The sequence below is a fragment of the Myodes glareolus genome, chromosome 5 (assembly GCF_982192425.1).
Source record: "Myodes glareolus chromosome 5, mMyoGla1.1, whole genome shotgun sequence".
NCBI classification, from domain to species: domain Eukaryota; kingdom Metazoa; phylum Chordata; class Mammalia; order Rodentia; family Cricetidae; genus Myodes; species Myodes glareolus.
Genome location: NC_142030.1, coordinates 83320569 through 83344152, shown reverse-complemented (window position 1 = coordinate 83344152; position 23584 = coordinate 83320569). Strand labels below are relative to the sequence as shown.

Here is a 23584-nt window from a genome sequence, read left to right as displayed (position 1 = left end):
ATGTAGTTTATTGTCTTTTCAGATTGTCTCTGGCTTTCTGTCTCAGCGATAACACTCGAGATCATCCATGGTGTTTTCTGGCTTGATTGGTCGCTCTTTTTTTTTTTTTTTTTGCTGTAAAATATTCCCTTGCATAAATACAGCAGAATTTATTTTACCTATTCATGTGTGAAAAATCATTTATTATTTTTATTTGATTATTTATTGTAAGTAAAGTTCCTATAAGCACTTATGTATAGATGTTTTGTATATATGTTTTTATTATTTCTATAAGTATTTAATATCTGCCCACATCATTTTCTGACCTCAGTGGTGGCACTACCTGTCACTTCACATCTTCACTGATGCCTTGTGTTTCAATGTTTTTGAGATTTGTTTATTAAATTTAGTCTGTAATACTCTTCATTGTGTAAATGTGTCACATTTTCTTTTTCCATTATTCTGTTGAATGTCCTCTAGGTTGTTTCCAGTTTCTAGCTACTTAGAATGAAGAGATAAAGCTTCTATGAACATAGTTGAGCAAGTATCCTTGTGCTATCGTAGAGAATCCTTTTGGTATATACCCAGGAGTATTATAGCTGAGTCTTGAGATAGATGTATTCCCAATTTTCAGAAAAGTTGTCATATTAATTTCCAAAATGGTTGTGCAAATTTTCTCTCCTACCAGCACTAGAGAGTGTTACTCAGCTGTAAAAACAATGACATCACAAAATTTGCTGGCAATGGATGGCAGTAGAAAAGATTATCCTGAGTGAGTTAATCAGTAAGAAAAACATAATCGGTGCCTAGGCCAACTGTCTTCAGAGAGGCTTTATCCAGCAACTGAAGGAAACAGCTACAAAGTCCAACAGCCAAACTTTAGACTGAGCTCTGGGAATCTTGCAGAAGATGGGGAGAAAGGATTGTAGGAACCAGAGAGGTCAAAGTCACCACAAGAAAACCCACAGAATCAAGTGACCTGTGTGCAGTGGTTCACAGAGACTGAACTGACAACCAGGGAGCTTGCACGGGACTGCGTAAATGTTACTCTTGTATAGTTTGTTCGTCTAGTGAAACTCCTAATAGTGTGAGCAGGGACTGTCTCTGACAGGAGGGAACCTTTCCCTCCTACCTGGTTGCCTCATCCAGCCTTACTTAAAAAAGGAGATGCCTAGTCTAACTGCAACCTGGTAGGTCATGGCTAGCTGATCACTCAAAGAAGACCAGCCTTTTCTGTAGAAAAACAGAGAATGAAGAGAGGATGAGGGGAGGGGAAGTGAAATGAGGGCTTGGAAGGAGAGGAGAGAGGGAAAACATTGGAGGATCAGATTCACAGACTGATCTTCACATAATTTCTTAGAAGCCAGGTCCATGGTTGCAGGGGGATGGGGTGGCAAAGAACAAAAGCTGACTTTGTCGTGATGTGTCTCTATGGAGTTGTGTAGGCCCAGGCCCAAACCTGTTGCCACCGAGCTTTTCTGTGAATTCCCACACCCGATTGAGGCGTGTGCTTTCCCAAACCGAGTCCACGAGAATGGACGATTGTCCTAAGGGTTGAAGCACAAAGACACAAGAGACCTGCTCATTCACCAAAGAGTAAATGGCAACTTTATTAAACTCAAATCGGGTATTTATATTAGTGGGCAAAGGGAGCAAAAGGGCAAAGCTCCCATCAGGAGCAGTGGAAGAAGATGACAGGTGCCCTGTGCCTAAGGCCAGAATCAGCTGCAGGAGGCAGGTGTGGCAGGAGTATAGGGCCAGCAGCTGGAACCTTGTTACAGGTGGAATTACCATAACAAAAGAGCCAAGTTCTTTCTAAGCTATACCCTCAGGCTGGTGCTAGTGCAGAATCTCCAGGGAGCCAGAGGTCAAATGGCCCTAAGAATCGCCACGAAAAAGGGAAAAAGACCTGGGTACCTACCTACACAAGCCTTATTTGAGTGTGGACTGGTCACTCCTACTGTGTTCTCTGAGAGACATCTGAGATATGGGCAATGCTCTATTTTGCTTTATCTGTCTTGGAAGTCCACAATTACTTAGCTGATAACATCATGCAAATTGATAAGTCTGTTGATAAGAATGTCGAATTTGTTTTTTTATGTTTTATCCTAATTTTATTATTTCTACTATTAAAAATTTCAAAGACTATGGAAAATAATATGTTTGTTCAACATTTTCAGTCATCATCTTTTTTTAAATATTTAGCTGATTTCTATTGTTTATTACTTTATAAATAATGCCATTCCAAATTTTCACTTCCTCTCCTCCTCCCACTCCCCTCTAGCTCCCACCCATTCCCTCTCCCCCTCCAATCCTAACAGAGAGCAGGGTACCCTGCCCTGTGGGAAATCCAAGGCCCTCCCCACTCCATCCAGGCTTAAGAAGGTGTGCATCCAAATAGAACAGGATCCCAAAATGCCAGTACATGCAGTAGAGACAAATCCCAGTGCCATTATCATTGGCTTCTCAGTCTGCACCAATTGTCAGTCACATTCAGAGGGTCCAGTTTGGTCCCATGCTCTTTCTGTCCCACTTTAGCTGTATTTGGTGACCTTGCATTAGCTCCAGCACACTGTCTCAGTGGGTGGACCAAACCTTAGTGGTATTGACTTCCTTGCTAGCTCAACTTCCTTAGCCATTGGTCAGCTTCTTAAAGCCATTGATAAAGGCACTGGGACTTGTTTCTACTGTATGTACTGACTTTTTGGGACCCTAGTCTATTTGGATGCAAAGCTTCCTAGGCCTGGATGTAGGAGGGAGGGCCTTGGACTTCCCACAGGGCAGGATTCCCTGCCCTCTCTTAAGGAGGGAGGGTGAGGGAGGAGGATGAGTGGGGGAGCAGGAGGTGAATGGGAGGAGGGGAGAAAGTGTAAATTTTTGAATGGAGAAGAAATAAAAAAATCTTTTTATAGACTATTTGTTTCCTTTATTGCAATGATGTGTGATTGAAATGTCTGAATTTTCTACATGAAAATTCTGATTTATCCAGTCCAATTAGATACTGAGGAACACACAGCCTAAATTATGGTAAAATAACATAAAATAAAATAAATTGAAAGATATATAGCTATGTATTTTTTATTATGTTTCTGTTCTATTTGGGTTTAAATTTTGTGTTTCTAATGAAGAAAATATTCATAACTCAATTACTTATAATGATGTAACCTCAGAATCATTCTATATTAAATAATAGATATTCATTTGGGAGTCATTAGTAATGTGGTTAGTGTTCTCAAGAATTGTATGTGCTGATGGAGATGTCTGTGTTCACTGATGCCATCCTGATCTAGTTTTAACCAGCTTTTGTGTAAGTTGAATTCACTGTTTTGTTCAAGTGGCTGTAGTTTTAGAGCAGAATAAAATTCATCACTGATAAGTAGCAGATTAAGGAAGCCTGAGGTCAAAGTGCAAGCATATCCAGTGTCTGACTAAAAGTGACTTTATGGTTCCTAGTAAATGTGTTCTTGGCTAAATATCAAGATGTTTGAAGGGGCCTGGGAGGCTTCTAGGTTTTCTTTTATAAAAAAAAATTATAAAAATTCAATACTTTTATTTTTGGGATAGCAAAAATAAAGTAAAATAAAAAGTATATATCAGTTACCAAGTATTGACAACAGGCTCTTATATCTGTATTTCTATATTCAACCCAATATATCTACTTGTATCACAAATTGATAGGAGAGGTTATTTTCATCTTCTTCGCTGTCCAAGAAATAACTGATGAATAGAATTTTCTTTATTTCCACTGTTCACTAAGGCAGCTACTAGTCATATGTGGCTCTAAATATGTGACAGGTGGCTAGTGTATCTAAAGAAATTCACTTATTTTAGTTAAACTTGAACATCAATATGAAGATATGACTACTAAGCGGCAATGCTAAACCACAACATCCATTTCTAGAAACTACCCGGTAATAGTACATCTTATTTTCTATCAATCTGCCCTAAATTTATACAATTGCTTATGTGCAAGGTTTCACATTGAAAATGTATTTGCAATTTAGTTTTCTTAGCATCCTTACATTCCCATTATATTTTATTCCATTTTTTCTTATCATTGTATATACACACGTATGCACAAATACACTGTTGAACATAAGAACAGAATAAAAGTTTTAACTTTTACTGTTATGTGAGCAATCTGGTATGTTTTCTTCTTGGGTTGTCACTGAAGTTGCTTATTTTTTTCTTCAAATTTCAACTAAATTTATATGAGAAATTCCTATTGTTATGTGGGGATGTCATTATGACTAACACTGTACCCATTCTTTTATGATTCTCGCTGTGCCTAATATCATTTAGCAACTATTCTCTCAGTCTCTAATGTCCTAATTCTTAGTATTGCTGACTAAATTAGGAATTAGACCCTATATGTAAATAGTAAGTGTTAAAAAAAGAAAATTTCAGCTGAACGTGGTGGCAAAAGATTGTAATCACAGTTCTGAGATAGAAGCAGGAACATTAGAAGTTCAAATCCATACCCATGTGCATAGCAAATTTGAATACAGTGTAAAATATCAAAGGCACACAAAGCACCAAAACAAGAATAAGATGATATTAATAGTTTTTAGATTTAAACTTTAACGATGGATGTGATTATCTGGTAAATTAACTGCCTTACTATTTTTATTTTGTATTATCAATTTAATACTTCTATTGCTAAATTTATTCTCAGGATATTTTGGATATCTTATCATTTCAGGATCATCAAACAATTTTGAGAGCATGGGCTGTGAAAGATTTTGCTCCAAATTGTCCTTTGTATGTTCAGATATTAAAACCTGAAAATAAATTCCACATCAAATTTGCAGGTAAGCTTTGATCTTTACTGACAGCCTTTGAATTCTTTCATTTAATTCCTCCAGGCTCTTATGATATTTATTGTTTACATTTGTAAAGTGAGTGACCATTCATTAACTCATGGTTCTGAAGGGCAGAAATGATTCTCTTTTAATTATTCATTTAAAATACAAAAATTTCTAAGATGCAAGAATATGATATTTGAGATGAATCTTTGCTTTAGACATTTAACTTGCTGTTTTTATCACCAGAGTTTACTGTGCATGTTTGTAAGTTTATTTGTATTTTTAAAAGAAGCTGTGAATAAGTTTTATGTTCAGTTCTTTGCTTAATTTATTACTCAAAACAGAAATTACCTTAACCTGTAGTATATTGCAGTGTGATACATTAATATGCAATCTTTAATTTGAGTTATAGACCTTAAAATAACTTAAACAAAATGTAGATCTTCTGTTTTATGGCTTTAGAGACATCATTTTTAAAATAAAAAGTTACATGGGCTGTGGAGTTCATGCTTTGCATCATTAGTTAATTGAACAATAAAATTATATTTAATTATTTTTCCTAAATGCTTCTGTGGGAGAAAGGCACAATTCTGTGTCTGATCAGTAATTCATATACTTTTCTCCGCAATCATAATGGGCATGTTCTGTATTTTTTATTTTGTTTTAAGTTATCTCAACAATCAAAGTTTAAATGGTTATTAAAATGTAAGTCCTTGAAGCAACATGACACAAGTTACTTTGTACACAATGTGTCCACATAACTTAAATGGTAACTTGTTGGGTTTTTATCCTGAAATAAACATTATAAATTAATTTTAAATAATAAGAAAATAATGAGGTGGTGTATCAGAGTTAGTTCTACCATGCCCTGCCCGTGTCATAAATGACTTAATCAGTTGGTCTTCTGAAAATGTGTATAGGACAATCTAAAACCCCGACTCTTTACCCTGTGTATTATTACACTTATTAAGATCTTTAGAAAATACTCATTGCTTGAGGTCCCATTGGAGTGGTCTGATGTGGTGGTTCCAAGGCCACCAAAGCTGAAAAGTACACACAAGAATCATTCAAGATAGATGCCTTTGTGTGTGAAATGGAAAAGTATATGTGAAGTACCTCATTAAGGGTTTTCCCATGATCCTGTTTGAAGTAAACATTAATGTTTTCAATTACCATTGATAAATTAAAAATAACATATTAGGGTATCATTAATGAATGAGCAGTAAACAAAATCTTAAGGTAAAGTTTTAAATCTGAAAGTCAACATTTAAGACTTGAAAAGCTCAGGTATGCGAATTACTATTCAGTGTGATGCTTTTCCTTCTTACTGAAAAGTTGCCTCTGTTCCATCAAATAAGGTTAGTGGTGGGGATTAAAGTATATTTGGAAAACTTTTAACCATCTATTGGATAATAATGGATCTAAATATTGAGCAATAGCTGCTGGTAGTATGAACAAGAACCCGTAATTTTGAATGTGAGATAATGCACACTCAGAGGTGGTATCCACTCTTCTGCACTTTTCTTATACAGTCATCAATAATATGCTTCCCGTAGATTGATCACATGTGTTGAAATAGTCTATAAACAAGTCAGGTGCTGCAGAAACTATTCTGGTGATTTTCTTTCAAATATTTCACTTGACATTATGTTTATAAACCTACCAAGATGAGGCCATTATTTCAAAACTCTTTTCCAAGGGTTCATCTCAATATTTCTTATTTTGACACATGTTGAAATTCTGCTTAATAGTGCTTTAAGATTTTTTATAGTTGAGATTACAACATTTCAGATGGGAGTCTTTTTATAGTATTAAAGATAAAAGCATTGTAGCTTCAGTAAAATGTCATAAATATATTAAAGCTGATATATGAAATTCTCAAATCATTATAATTCATTTCATATCTCAGCAAGATTTTGAAAAGTAACACACTTTTCTTAATAAAAGTCAATGGATGAAACTGTCAGCTTGGATAATATATTGCTAAAATGATGGTCTCCAAGGAACCTAACTTCATCCCTCTGGTATGTGGTCTTTTAGCCTCTGTGCTGCGTGTGAAGATGTTCTGTTTAGCGTGTTGTAAGAAAGGAAAGAAAGAGGAAATATAAGACCCATCCATCCTGGTGCCTGATGGATATCTCCCAGAAAGTACCCAACAGTAGTAACTATTTTGTACATATTTTCATACCCCCAATGTCAGATGGAACTTAACAGTTTCTTTGCTCAAATGAAGCAATGCTAACTTTCTTTTACAATCAATTTTTGAATATTTTTTTTTCATTTTGGGGTTATTTTTGTCAGATTTTGATAGATTAAATTCAAATGGTACTTTATCTTTGGTTATGTTAAATCTATTTTCATTGAGAAAAATTTTCAATAATGTAATTTTGTGTTGTGACAATTGGCACTGAAGCCTATAACACAGATTATTACAGCATTCTATAACTAAGAGTGATGGAGAATGTTGCTGTTTGATATATTCATACATTGCCTATTTACTTCATGTGTACCCAATAATTCTAGTGAAGCCTCTCCTTATCAATATTCAATATAAAAACATCTACAGAATATTTATACTTCCATATTGTTGAGGGCCTTATAAATTACTTCTTCTCAGTTGAAAAACCCTTATTGGAAAAATGCAAAAATTAAAGTTCAGATATAGACATATACCTACAGAACATTTAGTCATACTAAAATAAATCTCATAATTGCCTTTTCTGTTTGCATTTCAAACTTATTTAAAAGCCTCGAAGCGCATGTGCACAGACCAACAGACACAGACAGGCAGACAGACACAGACACACATAGAGACAGACAGACACTGTACATACTATAAGAGGAATGAAAGTGAGAGAGAGGAGGGAGGGAGGGAAGGAGGGAGGGAGGGATGAAGGGAGGGAGGGAGTTGCATATATTTTCTGCTAGAAAGGAGAAAAACTTGAATGAATACCAATCAGCTTTACAAACACACTGCATTCTCTTGTTCATGAGCTTAATCTACAAGACAGGCTTATGAAATTACTTGCCATTTAATTGCAAGGCGGATGAATGCTGTAGGATAGTGTTATAAGGATGAACCGCAGGCAAGCTTAAGGTAACTATCTAATCCCATTACCCCCAGTAAAATGTTAGATGCTCTGCACACAACTCATTTCTCTTTTCTCACATATCTTTTCTTTCTCACCTGATTTTAAGTCAGAGAAAAGATTGCAAAACTCAATTAGCATTAGAAATTATGAATTTCCCATAAATTTTACTTTTATATATTAAGGTATTTTGCAAATAACATAATATGACTGCCGTTAATGAATGAAAATCACACCCATATTTCTACATGTTTACTGAATGAAATACTTTCCACTTCACAACTACAACAAATCTGAAGTATGAATCATTCACTACAGTTGTGGGAGTTAGCTCTCCACTAATTACAAAGCATAATTACAATAAGTTATATGTGAACAAAAGTAAATATACAGTTAACAGTACTTTTGACAGTGTTATAAGTCATGAATTTTTATTAGCATGACTACAGTTGCAAAGACATTATTGTAAATAATGCATGCATACAACTCTTATTTCTTATGGAGAAATTGTTTGATTAAAATTTTTGAAGATTATATTTCATCTTAGACACTATGTGCATTTTTTGTGAACCCTTAGATTTTTCAGTACCTCACTTTTGCCCACGCAGAAAAGAGAGTGTGGAATATCTCCAAGCAATATAAATATTGGAAATTAACTTAGCTGTTTCTAAATAGCATATGGTTGTGCAGGCTTGACTTTCTCCAAATGGTAAAGTGTGATATTTTCAAGCAGAGTGATTTCTCATTTCCCATGTCACACCCACATAGACATTATCTTAAACTTTGCTTCTGCAACCTGCTTAAGAACACAACGCCTTGAATGTCTGTACTTTCAAAATATAGAACATAAGAACTTTGAAATTCTTGATGTTTCTAGATGGAACACAGACTATTTAACAGAAGGCCTTGTTCAGTACTATCTAGAGAATCTTTTTTTGTTTTGAAAAATTCAGCTTGCACTTTATGGGTTATTAAGTAATGAAAGTTTTCATTTCATCTATATTTGCTGATTCTTAGCAATTTGTTTTATTTGCTTAATCTTTCTGTCCATAAATACACATAAACGGACACACATACTACACACAGACACAGACACCTACAAGTTCATATGTATACATGTAAGATACATGCCTATTAGACACACATCCCTACACACATATCTAAAAATGCACACATGTGCAGGCATCCATATAGAAACACACATAAACATATACACATAAATCCATGTATGAACACAACAGATTCATACTTCAGCAAGATTCTCCAGAAAAGGCTGTTCGGCTTCATAGAGCTATACTAACAATTTTAATGCATGAACAGGTTAATAATAATACTATTCATCTAGTGCATATTCATGTTTTTTAATATTTGCAATACACTCTTAATGCTACATTTTAAAATTCAGTATTTTCTGAACATTTCTTCTTGTAAATTTTTGTTGAATACTTTAAATTGAAATACATTTAACTTTAGATATGTTAACTATTGCACAGAATTCATGTACTTTCAGTTTGTTTTCTACAGATTATAAATTTCATATATCACATAACTATGCCATGTTTTGTCTAAACAATAAGTTATGATTATATATGTTTTTTAAGTAAAATATATTCTGGGATATCATTTTTGCTTCTCATTTTTTTAAAAAGATAGCACTTTCTTTTTATCTTAGTGGCCTTTGCAATTTTGATATATGCTTTTATAAATTAGCCATCCCTCTAACTAACTTTTTTAACACCTGAATAAGTTGGTATTGCAAAATGGGTTTATTAGGTAGTGTTTTTGTAGGCCACTTATAATTTAATTAACTTATAGCACTTTTATGATTCCTCTCTTACAATTTCAAATGTTTGTATAATTCTCAAACACTCAAACTCATAATTCTTTGCAGAGTAAAATATTTTGTCACATTTGGAAAATTTACAGTGTATTCTGTTCAGGGCTGAACTGCAATCTTCAGTTGTTGACTTAATTCTTTTGTTCGTATGCTTTGTGAAGAGTAGTTGCTTGGTCTTTCTTTCTCCTTTATTTACTTCTTAAAATGCATCTGGGACCCCATGTAAGAGATCTGTTGTCTGCACTAATGATAAATGTGCACAGTATGACTGATACGTGAGCATGGAAGAAACTTTATTTTGTTTACGGCATATTCTAAAATTATGAGTGAGGTAAGATGTCAGGAAACTGTTTCTAGTCACTATCTTTTTGGAGCTTTAACTGTATTGTGTCTCCATCTTTATGCTTTAGTTTCTGTGGCTAGTTCTTTCTTTGAATAATTTTTTCCCCAGGAAAACTCTTTAATATTTCAGGATAAGCAAACAAGATGTGACAGATATGAGATGTTTTATTAAATTACTACTGATTGTCTTGGACAGTCTTATCATTCTTCAAAGACACTTACAATTGTGCCTTAATAATTATCATTTACTAATGAATGGAAAATTTTCTGAAAGCAATGAGAGCTTAACAGCAGTCAGAGGAAAGCATATACAATTTAAACTAGATATAAAAAAAACTCACTCCAGGGAATATGGAGTGAAGTGCCTAGGTTAAAAAGCACCCCTGGGAGCAATTATTTAAGACTCTATTACGGTTGTTCAGGTGAAAGATGCTGAGAAATTTAATCGTGGTTGTGAAAATAAAAAGAGAGAGTGAGGACAGATTCATATACCATTTCATTTATTTATTCATCGATTGTGAGACCTGATGAGAGTGAGGAAGCATTGTTTTTTTTTAATTATTTATTTATTTATAAGAATTTCCACGTTCTCCCCTCCTCCCAATACCCTCCCGCTCCCCCCACTCCCTCTCCTCCTCCCTCACCAGTCCCAAGAGCAGTCAAGGTTTCCTGCCCTGTGGGAAGTCCAAGTTCCTCCCCCCTCCCTCCAGGTCCAGGAAGGTGAGCATCCAAACAGACGAGGATCTCAAAAAGCCAGTACATGCAGAAGAAACAAGTCCCAGTGCCATTGTCAATGACTTCTCAGTCAGCCCTCATGTCAGCCAGTCAGCCCCCATGTCAGCCACATTCAGAGAATCCGATTTGATCACATGCTCATTCAGTCCCAGTCCAGCTGGCTTTGGTGAGCTCTCATTAGATCAGTCCCCTTGTATCAGTGGGTGAACGCACCCTTCGCGGTCCTGACTTCCTTTTTCATGTTCTCCCTTCTTCTGCTCTTCATTTGGACTTTGGGGGCTCAGTCCAGTGCTCCAATGTGGGTCTCCGTCTCTATCTCCACCCATAGTTGGATGAAGGTTCCCTCTGGTTCTGCCTTCCTTGCTCACGTTTTCCCTCCCTCCGCTTTTCATTTGGATCTAAGGAGTTAAGTCCAGTATTCCAATATGTGTCTCTGTCTCTATCTCCCTCCTTCGCCAGATGAAAGTTCTGTGGTGACATGCAAAATATTCATCAGCATGGTTATGGGCCAAAGCCAGTTCAGGCACCCTCTCCTCTGCTGCCCAGGGAACAATCTGGGGACCTCTCTTTGGGCCTAGGAACCCCTCCAGAATCAAGTCTCTTGCAAACCCTAAAATGGCTTCCTTAGTTGAGATATAAACTTCCCTGATCCCATAACCATCCTTCCTCCTTCCCCCCTCCCATTCCCCAAGCCATCCCCAATCTTCCCCCCTCCCCTCTCCCTAACTATCTCCCCTTACTTCCACCCCCCCTACCTCCCGTGCACCCAAGTTTGCCTGGCAATCTTGTCTACTTCTAATATCCAGGAGGATAACTGTATGATTTTCTTCAAGTTCACCTTCTTATTTAGCTTCTCTAGAATCACGAATTATAGACTCAAAGACTATGGCTAGAATCCACATATGAGTTTGTACATACCATATTCCTCTTTTTGGGTCTGGGTTACCTCACTCAGTAAAGCGTTTTCTATTTCCATCCACTTGCATGCAAAATTCAAGATGTCATTGTTTTTTACCACTGAGTAAAACTCCAATGTGTATATGTTCCACACCTTCTTTAACCATTCTTCTATTGAAGGGCACCTAGGTTGTTTCCATGTTCTGGCTATTACAAATAGTGCTGCTATGAACATAGTTGAACAAATGCTTTTGTAGTATGATAGGGCATCTCTTAGGTATATTCCCAAGAGTGGAATTGCTGGGTCCTGAGGGAGGTTGACTCCCAGTTTCCTGAGAAACCGCCACACTGATTTCCACAGTGGCTGCACAAGTTTGCATTCCCACCAACAATGGATGAGTGTTCCCCTCACTCCACATCCTCTCCAGCATAGAAAAAAAAAAGAAGCTGATTCACCCAGGAGGAGTAGAAGACTGGAAATAATCAAACTGAGGGCTGATATCAACAAAATAGAAATACAGAAAACAATCCAAAGAATCAAGGAACCAAAAAGCTGGTTCTTGGAGAAAATCAACAAGATCGACAAACCCCTATCCAAACTAGTCAAACATCAGAGAGAGAACATGCAAATTAATAGGATCAGAAATGAAAAGGGGGACATAACCACAGACACAGAGGATATTCAGAGAATCATTAGATCTTACTACGAAAGTTTATATGCCACAAAGTTGGAAAATGTCAAAGAAATGGACATTTTTTTTAGATAAGTACCATATACCAAAGTTGAACCAAGAACAGGTGAACAATCTAAATAGACCTGTTAGTCGTGAAGAATTAGAAGCTGTTATCAAAAATCTCCCTACCAAAAAAAGCCCAGGACCTGTTGGTTTCAATGCAGAATTCTACCAGAACTTCCAGGAAGAGCTAATACCTATACTCCTTAATGTATTCCACAATATAGAAACAGAAGAGTCATTGCCAAACTCCTTTTATGAAGCTACAGTTACCCTAATACCAAAACCACACAAAGACACAACCAAGAAAGAGAATTACAGGCCAATCTCACTCATGAACATCGATGCGAAAATTCTCAATAAAATACTGGCAAACCGAATCCAAGAACACATTAGGAAAATTATCCATTATGATCAAGTAGGCTTCATCCCAGAGATGCAGGGCTGGTTCAACATATGCAAATCTATCAATGTAATCCATCATATAAATAAACTGAAAGAAAAAAACTATATACCTTTATTTGTGCATGCTTAAGAGTAATCTCATCTGAGACTAAGTGTAGTTGTCCAAAGACTATCTTGTTTTAATTACTCAAAGTCATGATTCTAAATGCAGACTTCTTTTAAGTCTACTACAGAACAACATTTGTTGTGCTTTCAATCTTAAATTATATTTTGGAAATCATTAGAGTAATATTATTTTTTTAAACTTTAATAGACTATTTTATTCAGAGAAATCTACATTTCTGTCTATTAAAAATTAGTTTCTGATACTTAAACTAAAATGTGTATGATAGAAAATGTACCATTAAGAAAGACCTAATAGCCATGTCCCCCTTCCAGTCTCATTTCAACACTTCAGATCTTATAAGATCTGAACTCAGTATCCCATCTTTATCTTGTACTTGCTATTTTATGTGAAATAGTCTAAATGACTTTTTGACTTCATCAAAGCTCCTGATATAGTGTTTTGTAGAGGGTGTGTCAGAGACAAGTTTCACTTCACAGATATTTACTGACTATTATTGATTATGATAAATGCCATACACACACACCACACACATATACACAAACACATGATGTTGGAGTCAGGCCTTCAGAGCTTTTATGGCAACTGTATACTGCCGAGATTCTATTCTCATCATTAGTCTCCTCAAACATTATCTAGAACAGTTTGCATTGTCTGAGAATCATAGATGTGTTTTTATGAAATTAGCTGGGATTTACTTCAACCTTGTAGTGATTACCACATGTCGGGATGCTCTCCAACTTTCAAACCAAAACAACCCAGTTTTTTTTTAAATCACAAAGACTCTGAATGCATAGACTTGAACACATTCTCAATACAGATAGTCTATCCTCCTGCTTCCCTTATATTTTGCCTAAGCATGTACCATCTGTCACTTTGTTCAGACAACATCTTATGCTATTTTTAATTTTTTCTCTATGTAGCACAAGTACAATTCCATATCTCTAGACCTCCCTTTTCTCCCAACGCTCACACTGGATCAGAGTCGTCTCCTCAGGCATATCAAGAAGGCCCTGCCTATTGTGAACTCCTTTTCTTCATCAAATCATCTGCTGCTCTTGCAGTTACCACTTATATTTCACTCACTTTCTAATTCCTAGTAACATGGGAAGCTATACAAAGAAATGTCTTAACTATGCATTCTAAGTATGAATTTGATTTACTCTGTTTTCTTATAACTCTGTTTCACTTATAGTTAAAGGATTCTGCTCATTACTCTGATGGATCACATTGGTTCAAAACGTTTGTGAAGTATTTCTTGTTCCTTGATCTTCAGATTTTCTAGTTGGCTTTCATGAACAAGTAGATATCTTTTATTTATTTATTTATTTATTTATTTATTTATTTATTTATTTATAAAAATTTCCACTTCCTCCCCTCCTCCCAAAACCCTCCTGCTCCCCCTAATCCCTCTCCTCCTCCCTCTTCAGTCCTAAGAGCAGTCAGGGTTTCCTGCCCTGTGGGAAGTCCAAGTTCCTCCCCTCTCCCTCCAGGTCTAGGAAGGTGAGCTTCCAAACAGACTAGGATCCCAAAAAGCCAGTACATGCAGAAGGGGGGAGAACATGAGCAAGGAAGTCAGGATCGTGAGGGGTGCATTCACCCAGTGATACAAGGGTACTGATCTAATGAGAGCTCACCAAGGCCAGCTGGACTGGGACTGAATGAGCATGTGATCAAACTGGATTCTCTGAATGTGGCTGACATGGGGGCTGACTGAGAAGTCATTGATAATGGCACTGGGACTTGTTTTCTTCTGCAAGTAGATATCTTTTAACTCTAATTTGACAACATTTTGAAGCAGAACTCCTTTAACTATAATTATCTTTTTTTTGTTTGTTTGTTTTTGCTTTTTGTATAAGGAACAGCGGGCTGCTTCCTGCCACCTACCCGGCTAACTTTACCTGAAATAATTACACAGAAACTGTATTCTTTTAAACACTGCTTGGCCCATTGTCTCCAGCCCCTTATTGGCTAACTCTCACATATTGATTCAACCCATTTCTAATAATCTGTATGTCACCACGAGGTTGTGGCTTACTGGGAAAGATTAGCATGTCTGACCTGGCAGCTTCATGGCCGACTGGCTCTCTGCCTCTCTACCTGACTCTGCTTCTTTCTCCCAGCATTTTGTTCTGGCTACTCTGCCTATCTTAGCTGCTGTTCTATCAAAAGCCATAGCAGTTTCTTTATTAACCAATAAAAGTAACAGATGACCCTCCTCCAGCATTTTTTTCTCTCCTTTCTACTATTGTATCCTTAATTGTTCTTAGAATTGTGGTTTATATCATTTATTTAATGCTATGTTTTCTTTAGTTCATCAGGGCATGAAAAATATCCACTATAAAATCATTGAGACTATGCAAATATTTATTTGTGAACATTTGCCACATACTTATTTATGTGTTATAAACTCCTCCATGAGATCTTTCAAAATACCTTGGATTCTGACACTTAAACAACCTTATTCCAGTTGCAGTTGCTATTGAAAAAATTAAAATTAATTTCAAGGGCACCTAGATGATAATCCTCTCAACCATCCAGTACATGGCATGTGTTTGGAAAACTTATTGGTCATGCTTATATTATTCCCATCTAATAGCAGATGCTGCTATTGCCCATCATACAAGGAGTTTTACCTGTCATATGCTTCAAATGAAGAAAAACTGCTAAGCTTTGCTATCTCTTTGACTGTTTGATTGGTTAGAATGAAAGATACTTAGAATTCTGTGTAATTTTAAACAGTAGTTTTAGTCAGTTTCAAATAAATCGAATTATATTGCCCTTCTCAACATCTGATTTTATATCTGAATACTTTTAACCTATACTATGTCATAGAATCTTGTGATATTTAAAAATCTATGGGCATATATATATGTATATATGCTTTATCTATTATAAAATTAAAATATTCTTTTGGATTATTATAATATGAAGCTTCATGGATTTTATTTCATTTAACAATAGAATAATAAAGAAATTCTTTTCTTCGAAAATAAGACATGACATTTCTGAAGACAGGAGTTTTGACATAATATTAACATTAGATGTTATAACTAATCCTTTAATACTTTGACTAATTAGTATGGTGCATACAAAACTTCAGTTTTAATATAATTGAGCAATTTTAAAATTGAAAATATCCTTTTAAATAAAGTATTAATGAATTAATTGCAAAGCTGTTTTAAAATTTTGGAAATTTGAACCTGAGAAGACTTTAATGTATTTAATTAACATGTTTATATTTATAAATTGTGAGATTAAATGACAGAAAGGTTTACTTAAATCAGTTTTTAGCCACTTAGCATTTGAATGTAGTATAGTAGTTGAACTGGCACAATCTATGATATGTGAATACACACAATTATTATTATTGATCAATGCAATAAGATTGAAATAAAATTCACAGAATTGTTGTATGTTATATGTTCTCACCAAAAGAATATGTATGTTTCATAACTCTCAATGCACTCACATTTAGAAACATGAGAAAATTACATTGCAGTCCATTCAGTCATCATTTGTAATGAGCCTTTACTCTGTGAAAGAAAATGAATAATATTGTTTTCGTTTTGACTTTGTTTATGTTTCTGTCTAATATGTCTTTCCTAAAAGATGTTTGATTTCTGTAATCAAAACTCAGGGCTGGGTTAGTTTAGTAGTGTTTCTGTTTACTGCTTTCCAAAGAACTGTTACCTAGCAACCATATGGGGAAATCTTGAAGCTTTAAATCATACAAAAGCATAGAAAATAAAATGATGCAGACATTGAAAAACACCTTCATGAAACATAATTGTCATAATTGCAAATAATGTGTGACATTTTTGGAGGGAAGGTCTATGGCATGTTTTTGGTCAATGCCTCAAAAAGATGTAATCTACTCCCTGGCACTGGAAATTTTACTCGATGGCATAAGATGTCTAGTTGGTGTACCATTTTACCATTATGTGATGACTGCATTTAAATTACTTTCATATATATCTTTGGAAACTATAGTATATAAACCCCAGAAGCTGTAGTAGTAGGTACTAGTAGGTTTCCATATGTATTTTCAAAGGTACTTTAGTATTAGTTGTCTCTCCTCATATTCCTTTTGTTTACTCTGACCTTTCATTCCTCTCCTTAATTAATCTTACTACTATAGCTTCCTTTTGTCATCTTTATCACACTATATTATATTTACCCTACTTTAGAAGATCCCCCCCTTTCACCTTGCTTTTTCTAAGCTATGTACCCTTTGCAGTTATTTGGATTTAAATACACATTTGCATCAATAAAGCAAGAAGCATACCATTGCAAATCTCTATAGCATATTCCCCTTTAAATACAAGCAAACATTTATAAACAATATTTGGGAATTTGGGTATAGTTCTTCTCAAAACTTTTTCCTGCTGTTTATTGGGTGTAGCAATTTTTTATTTTTTTCAAAGTTTATTAAATTATAAAAGTTTCCATTTCTGCCCCTCCTCCCAACACCCTCCCATTCTCCCCACTCCCTCTCCTCCTCCCTCTCCATCCCTAAGAGCAGTCAGGGTTTCCTGCCCTGTGGGAAGTTCAAGTTCCTCCCCCCTCCCTCCAGGTCCAGGAAGGTTGGATGGAGATAGAGACAGTGTAGTAATTTTTTGAGGGGTGTTCAAGGCAACCTTTCTGGGGATCTTGGTCCATCAAACCACATTTGTCTGGAAGCAATCCACAGGTTCTTCTCCTCTGCGGAGAGAAAAGAAGAACCTCTTTTCCAAAGCAACGTATCCATAGACTCAAGCTTTGAAGTCAAGAAACTTTTGAAACATATATGTTGGTTTAGCTTAGCAGTCTCCAGAATAAATTTCTCTCTGAAGTCAAAAAATCCAAAGAAAACATAATAATATACATAATCCACACTCTCTGTGTATAGTCAATCTTTACATGGCTTATTTTTATTACTATATTACTTTTTCTACTTCTTTAATATTTCTGTACTCTGTCTCTTTAAATATTTCTTCATATTTTTATAAACCATTTACTTTCTTTTGTAACTTTCTATAATCATTTTCTCCTATCTTACAAGCCTAAGTACATTTATCCAACACTGTGACTCATTTAGAGGTCTTTTATTTGAATCTGTCCTATTGTGTACTTGTAATTCTTTAATGTAGAGAACTGCGTGGAGCCACGCCTTTAAGATGGCACTGGCTGCTGCCCTCCGTAAGCCCAAAAGCGAGCACTCTCTGTGACAAACAACTCCTTTTATGGTTATGGCCATAACTCGCTATGATCGTGTGTGTTGCTTGCGCATGCTTGAGCCTATGGGCGATGTCCACGTGGCACTCCGGGATAGGCGACCATACACTATATAAGGGCTGGGAGAGGTCTGCCCGGGGAGAGAAGCAAGAGAGAAGCCATTGTTCAAGGTCCTGAATAAACTGCGTTCAAGAAGAGCTCCGGTGTCTTGTCATCCATGCAGATCGAGGTGGCAGCGACACTTTAATGTCTAGGAGCACTTCTAAAAATGCTAAGTGCTTCTTAAAATCTTAAGCTGAGGCATTAATAGGGTATGTATGGTATTGTCTGCTTGCTCTTCACTGTTCAGTGTGGTTGAGCTTTTAGCTGCCTCCAAGAGTCATGCACAATGCCCCAGTTCTAGGCACACAGCTGGTCCATGTTGCTACCAAGAAAGTCAAACCATGCTGCTCACAAACTCCATTTAAATGCTCACCCTCCTGAGAGAGACAAAGGTCAAGGTGGCAGCACAGACCAGTAAGCCAGCATTTTAAATGCCACATTTTTTTTCTGCCACCGCTGAATCAAGAAAACCTCTCTTAAAGGAGCTGCAGCATGCTACCAGCAAAAAGAAAAAGCTGTGTTAAACTCTGTAATTTTGTGTCTAGAATTTCTTTCTCAGCCCTCTCATGTTTTAAGTGGATTTTAGTTGGCCACATGATTGCCAATAATGTGGTAAGAAGGCCTGCTTGTTGGTTCCTGCCTGCTCAGCCCCAAAATAAAGATACAGAAACTATATTAATTAAAACACTGCTTGGCCTATTAGCTCTACCTTCTTATTGGCTATCTCTTACATTTTAAATTAGCCCATTTCTAGTAATCTGTGTATTTCCATGTGGCTATGGCTTACCAGATAAAGTTCGATCTGGCCCCAGTGGGGCTAAATGGCTTCTCTCAGACTTTGCTCTTCTTTCTCCCAGCATTCAGTTTGTTTCCCCCTGCCTAGCTCTGTTCCCCTATAGCTCTGCAATAGGCCCAAAGCAGTTCTTTATTAACCAATGGTATTCACAACATACAGAGGGGAAACCCACATCACACAATATTAATTCTACTGATTCACTAGCATAGGTGTTACTCCTTGAATTGTTCCACAAAATAGAAACAGAAGGAATATAATCCTATTTCTTCTTATAAAGCCAATATTACCCACCTAACAAAATCAATGACACAACCAAGAAAAAAATGCACAGACCAAATATTCCTAATGAACATAAATGCAAAAATTCTCAATAATACACTTGCAAACTGAATTCAACACATCAAAACATTGTCTACCACAATTACATTTATTTTATCTCAGTGATGCAGGTATGGTGTCAACATACATAAATCTTCAAATGTAATCTCTTACATAAGCTGACTAAAAGAGAACAGGTACATGACCACCTCATTAGAAGAAGAAAAGGTCTATGGCTATGACTAACATCTCTTCATGATAAAAGTCCCCGAGACAGCAAATATACAAGGGATATGCCTCAACAAAATAAGAACAATTTACTGCAAGTTCATAGTTAATATCATCTTAAATTGAGATAGACTCGCAATATTTCTACTAATATCAGACAAAGTTATGTGTGCTGTGAAAATGTTTTAAAACCATAGGTTAATAAAGAAACTACTTTGAAAGTGACTAACAAAAACTGCCAATATAGGTGGAACAATCATTAAAATTTCTTGCATCATAAAAAGTCTCCCTCATACTATGGCCTGAAGGCTGAAAATGAGTTCCCCAATAATACAGAAGAACGCTGGTTGACTGCCCAGGCAGTAAGATGTCTCTGTCAATTCCTGAGTTTTGAAAGTTAATTACAGTGCACTTCTTATTTACTTAGGTAATATTATATCCTTCTGGGGTCTTTGATGGAGTTGAAAAAAAGATAGCTATAATTATAAAAGATTATATATAAAACTTTAGACTCACAAAAATAGGATAGATGATAGAGTATTTTATTAATTTGTCAAATGTAAATGGAATAAATATTGTAATTATAATTCTTGCTTGATAGCTGGTTTTGATATGTAATTTTACTATGTTAAAGTTAAACATCTTTTTGTTTAGATAGAAAAGGGGATATCTTTTCTTTTGTGAGATACTTCTCTGTATTCTGTGAAAATGTTTGTTTGTTTGTTTTTACCATTGGTTAACAAAGTAGCTGTTTTGTGCCTATAGCATGGCAATATAGAGTCAGGCTGTATGAGATATAGAGAGAAAGAAGGTGGAGTTAGAGAGATACCATGTAGCTGCCAAAGGAGACAGATGCTGGCCTCCAGACAGAACCTTACCAGTAAACCACGAGCCTCATGGTAAAACATAAGATAATAGAAATGGGTTAATTAAAGATATAAGAATTAGCAAGTAATGCGCCTAAGTAGTAGGACAAGCAGTGTTTTGATTAATACAGTTTCTGTGTGATTATTTTAGGTCTGGGCAGTTGGGAAAAAAGTGAGCAGCCTCCATCTACAATAAAAAATTTCCCCTATATACCTATTCAATGTAGTACTTGAATTCCCAGTTGGAATAATAAGGGAATTGAACTAAATATCCACAGGAAGAGAAGGAAAGACAAAATAGGACAGGAAGATGTCAAAGAGTCTACTCATAGATTATTTTGTTTTATATATAAAGTACACCAAGAATTCAACCAGGATTCTTCTAAAACTATAAACATAATCAGCAAAGTATAGGATACAAATTTAGCACACAAAGTAAGTTGTCTGTCTATACACAGATGGTTTTTGATATACATAAACGGACTGAGCAAGAAATCAGGGAAACAATACCTTTCACAAGAGCCTCAAAATATCTTAGACTGTCTCTAAACAAACTTGTATGATATTGGTGTTTTTGTTAGGTAGTCTTTGGCTCTTGCAGAGAAATCTGTCAGTTTCATAAGCAAAGTTTCTATGTGAAATTGGAGTTGCACATATTATAGGGATTGTTTAATTCAATAGTTATCATTTATTATGATACCTTGTGGCTTTTGAAGACACACTTTTTATTCTTTTACCCACATCCCTCCTTCTGCAGGAGAAACTCATGCTCTCCCTACTAAGGGAACTCCCTTTCCTTTTCCTCATATCAGATCACTTGCATGAGTGTATGTGGATGTGCTTGTGCATGGACATCAGAAATCAATCTTGCATGTACTTCTCAGGAAACTATACTCTTTGGTGCTTGAGAAGGAAGTCTCAATGGCCTGAGATTTGCCAAAGAGGCTAGCTTCACTGGTCAACAGTCACTGATCCTCTTATCTCTGCTTTCATGTGCTAGGTTTAAATGTGTGGCTCACTGCATTGGACTTTTTTTTCCCACTTGCTCTTGGGATTGAAATTAGATCTTCATGGTTGTAAGACAATCGCTTTACCAAATGAGCAATATTTCTGGCCCAACTTTCTTGTATTTTAGTGAAGCAAAAGGAAAAAAAATCACAAGAAAACAACAGATTATCTGCAATCTCTAGTTTGCCACTTTCTTCCTAATCATTTCCACCTATTTGACGAAGAGAATACAGCCATAGTAAGAAAAGCATAACTTGAATAAACCTCCACAAGGACACCCCAGCTTGTATTCATCCCATATGTTCTGCCTTTTCTCCTGTTGTTACAGATTAACATTTTTAGCTGCCATATGACATAGAAGGTGCACGGGAATGGTGCATTAAGTTAGAAAGTTGTCTAAATTCTGACTGTTGGTGAGTGATATGCTGAGGATTTTGCAAATACCTACTTGTTTTATAACTTATGAGAATTCACTTGACAAATGAAGAAGCCTGAGCAATGAGACTAGTGCTGACAAAGAAAGGTTGTCATCCTGCCCAGCATGCTAGTCAGCAATCACAGTTGTTATTGAATGCTTTTAATGGTTTTATTCTTACTGAATTTTAATTTACGAATACTACATATGATTGACTGGCATGATTGGTCAGCAGGATTAAGTAGGTTAGCAGGTTTCAGAGCACAAGTGACTTGCATGACATCAAATCACATTAGAAAGATGGCCTTAGCCCAGAAGAGTAACTCTGAGTTTTATTTTCTGGCAAGGTGTGTGTGTGTGTGTGTGTGTGTGTGTGTGTGTGTGTGTGTGTGTGTGTTTTATTCATTTGTCTGAAAAAGGGCATCTAAGTTGTTCCAAATTTCTGACTATTGTTAACAGAGCAGCAATAAACATTGTTGAACAAGTGTCTATGTGATACAGTAAAATGTCCTTTGGATACATACCCAAGATTGTTATAACTAGATATTGAAGTAGATCGATTTCCATGTTCCTGAGAAACCACCTCACTTATTTCCATAGTGATGGTAAAAATTGCAGTCCCACCAGCAATTTATGGGCATTGCCTTGACTCCACATTCTCGCTAGTATGACCATCACTTGTTTTATTGATCTTAGCCATCCTGACTAGTGTAAAATGAAATCTCAAAGTAATATTGATTAACATTTTCCTAATATCTAAGCATGTTTAAGATGTATTTAAGTGTTTCCTAGCTCTTTAAGAATTTGCTGTTTAGATCTGCATTCTATTTTTAAATTGGTTTGTTTTCTTGATATCTAGGATTTTTGGTGTTCATTATATAGCTGGAAACTAGTCTTCTATTTTAGGCTTTCCTTGTTGAACAAGGAGTTCTTTATTCATTGTTCATTCTTGCCAGCCTTGTGTACCTTCTTTGTACAGTAAGTACTTTTAACACTTCTTTTACTAAAAATGTTAAGTAGGTATGTATAATAATGAAGCACGAATTGTTCCTATGTAAGTGTAGAAGTAAAATAGACAAGAAAATGCAATATAAAGAAGGAGGCTTGCACCAATTGCCACACCAGTAAAAGATGCTGTCACTATAGGAAATAGTGATTGAATATCTTGAAGGAATATTAGTGAGTCACATGCTATGCTGAAGACAGTAAAGTACATTTTAGTTTGCATGCATTTTTCCCAGTAGATAATTTATCATGTGATGCTGAAATAGATCATACTTTATGTTTGTGTAGTGGACTGTAACAGATGTGCTTTAAGCTTGAAGGACTGGTGGGTACTACAAGTCTTTATCTGAGGAAAGGTGTCTTGTGTGGATTTAATATATTAGTAGATTAAAAAATAATATGGCTTTTGAGGGAAGAAAAAGAGCTCCTCATACAATTACTCCATAGTCATTCGTTAAAATTCTGATAACAATTGAACAAAGAGAGGCCACAATACCCAACTCTTAACTATTGAAGGAAAGCATGATGAAACATTTCCAAAGCATTGCCCTACACTACAGTTTTCAAGTTGTTCTATTTGAAGAAATACAGTTATGCCTTTTAGTGAAAACCAATAACGGCTTGTGGTGGTGCATATGGCAATCAAGTTTCCAAGATTTCTGTTACAGTTTGGATTTTTAAA

At 35.8% G+C, this 23584-nt stretch overlaps 1 protein-coding gene across 1 annotated transcript in view; it reads left to right on the top strand.

Annotated features, from left to right (window-relative positions):
* The window catches only part of Kcnt2 (potassium sodium-activated channel subfamily T member 2), a 411713-nt gene that overhangs the window by 266576 nt on the left and 121553 nt on the right, over positions 1-23584 (top strand). Inside the window, exon 13 of the mRNA XM_048430982.3 lies at positions 4682-4790. Coding sequence (XP_048286939.1) covers positions 4682-4790 — 109 coding nt within the window. The remainder of the gene's footprint in view (positions 1-4681; positions 4791-23584) is intronic.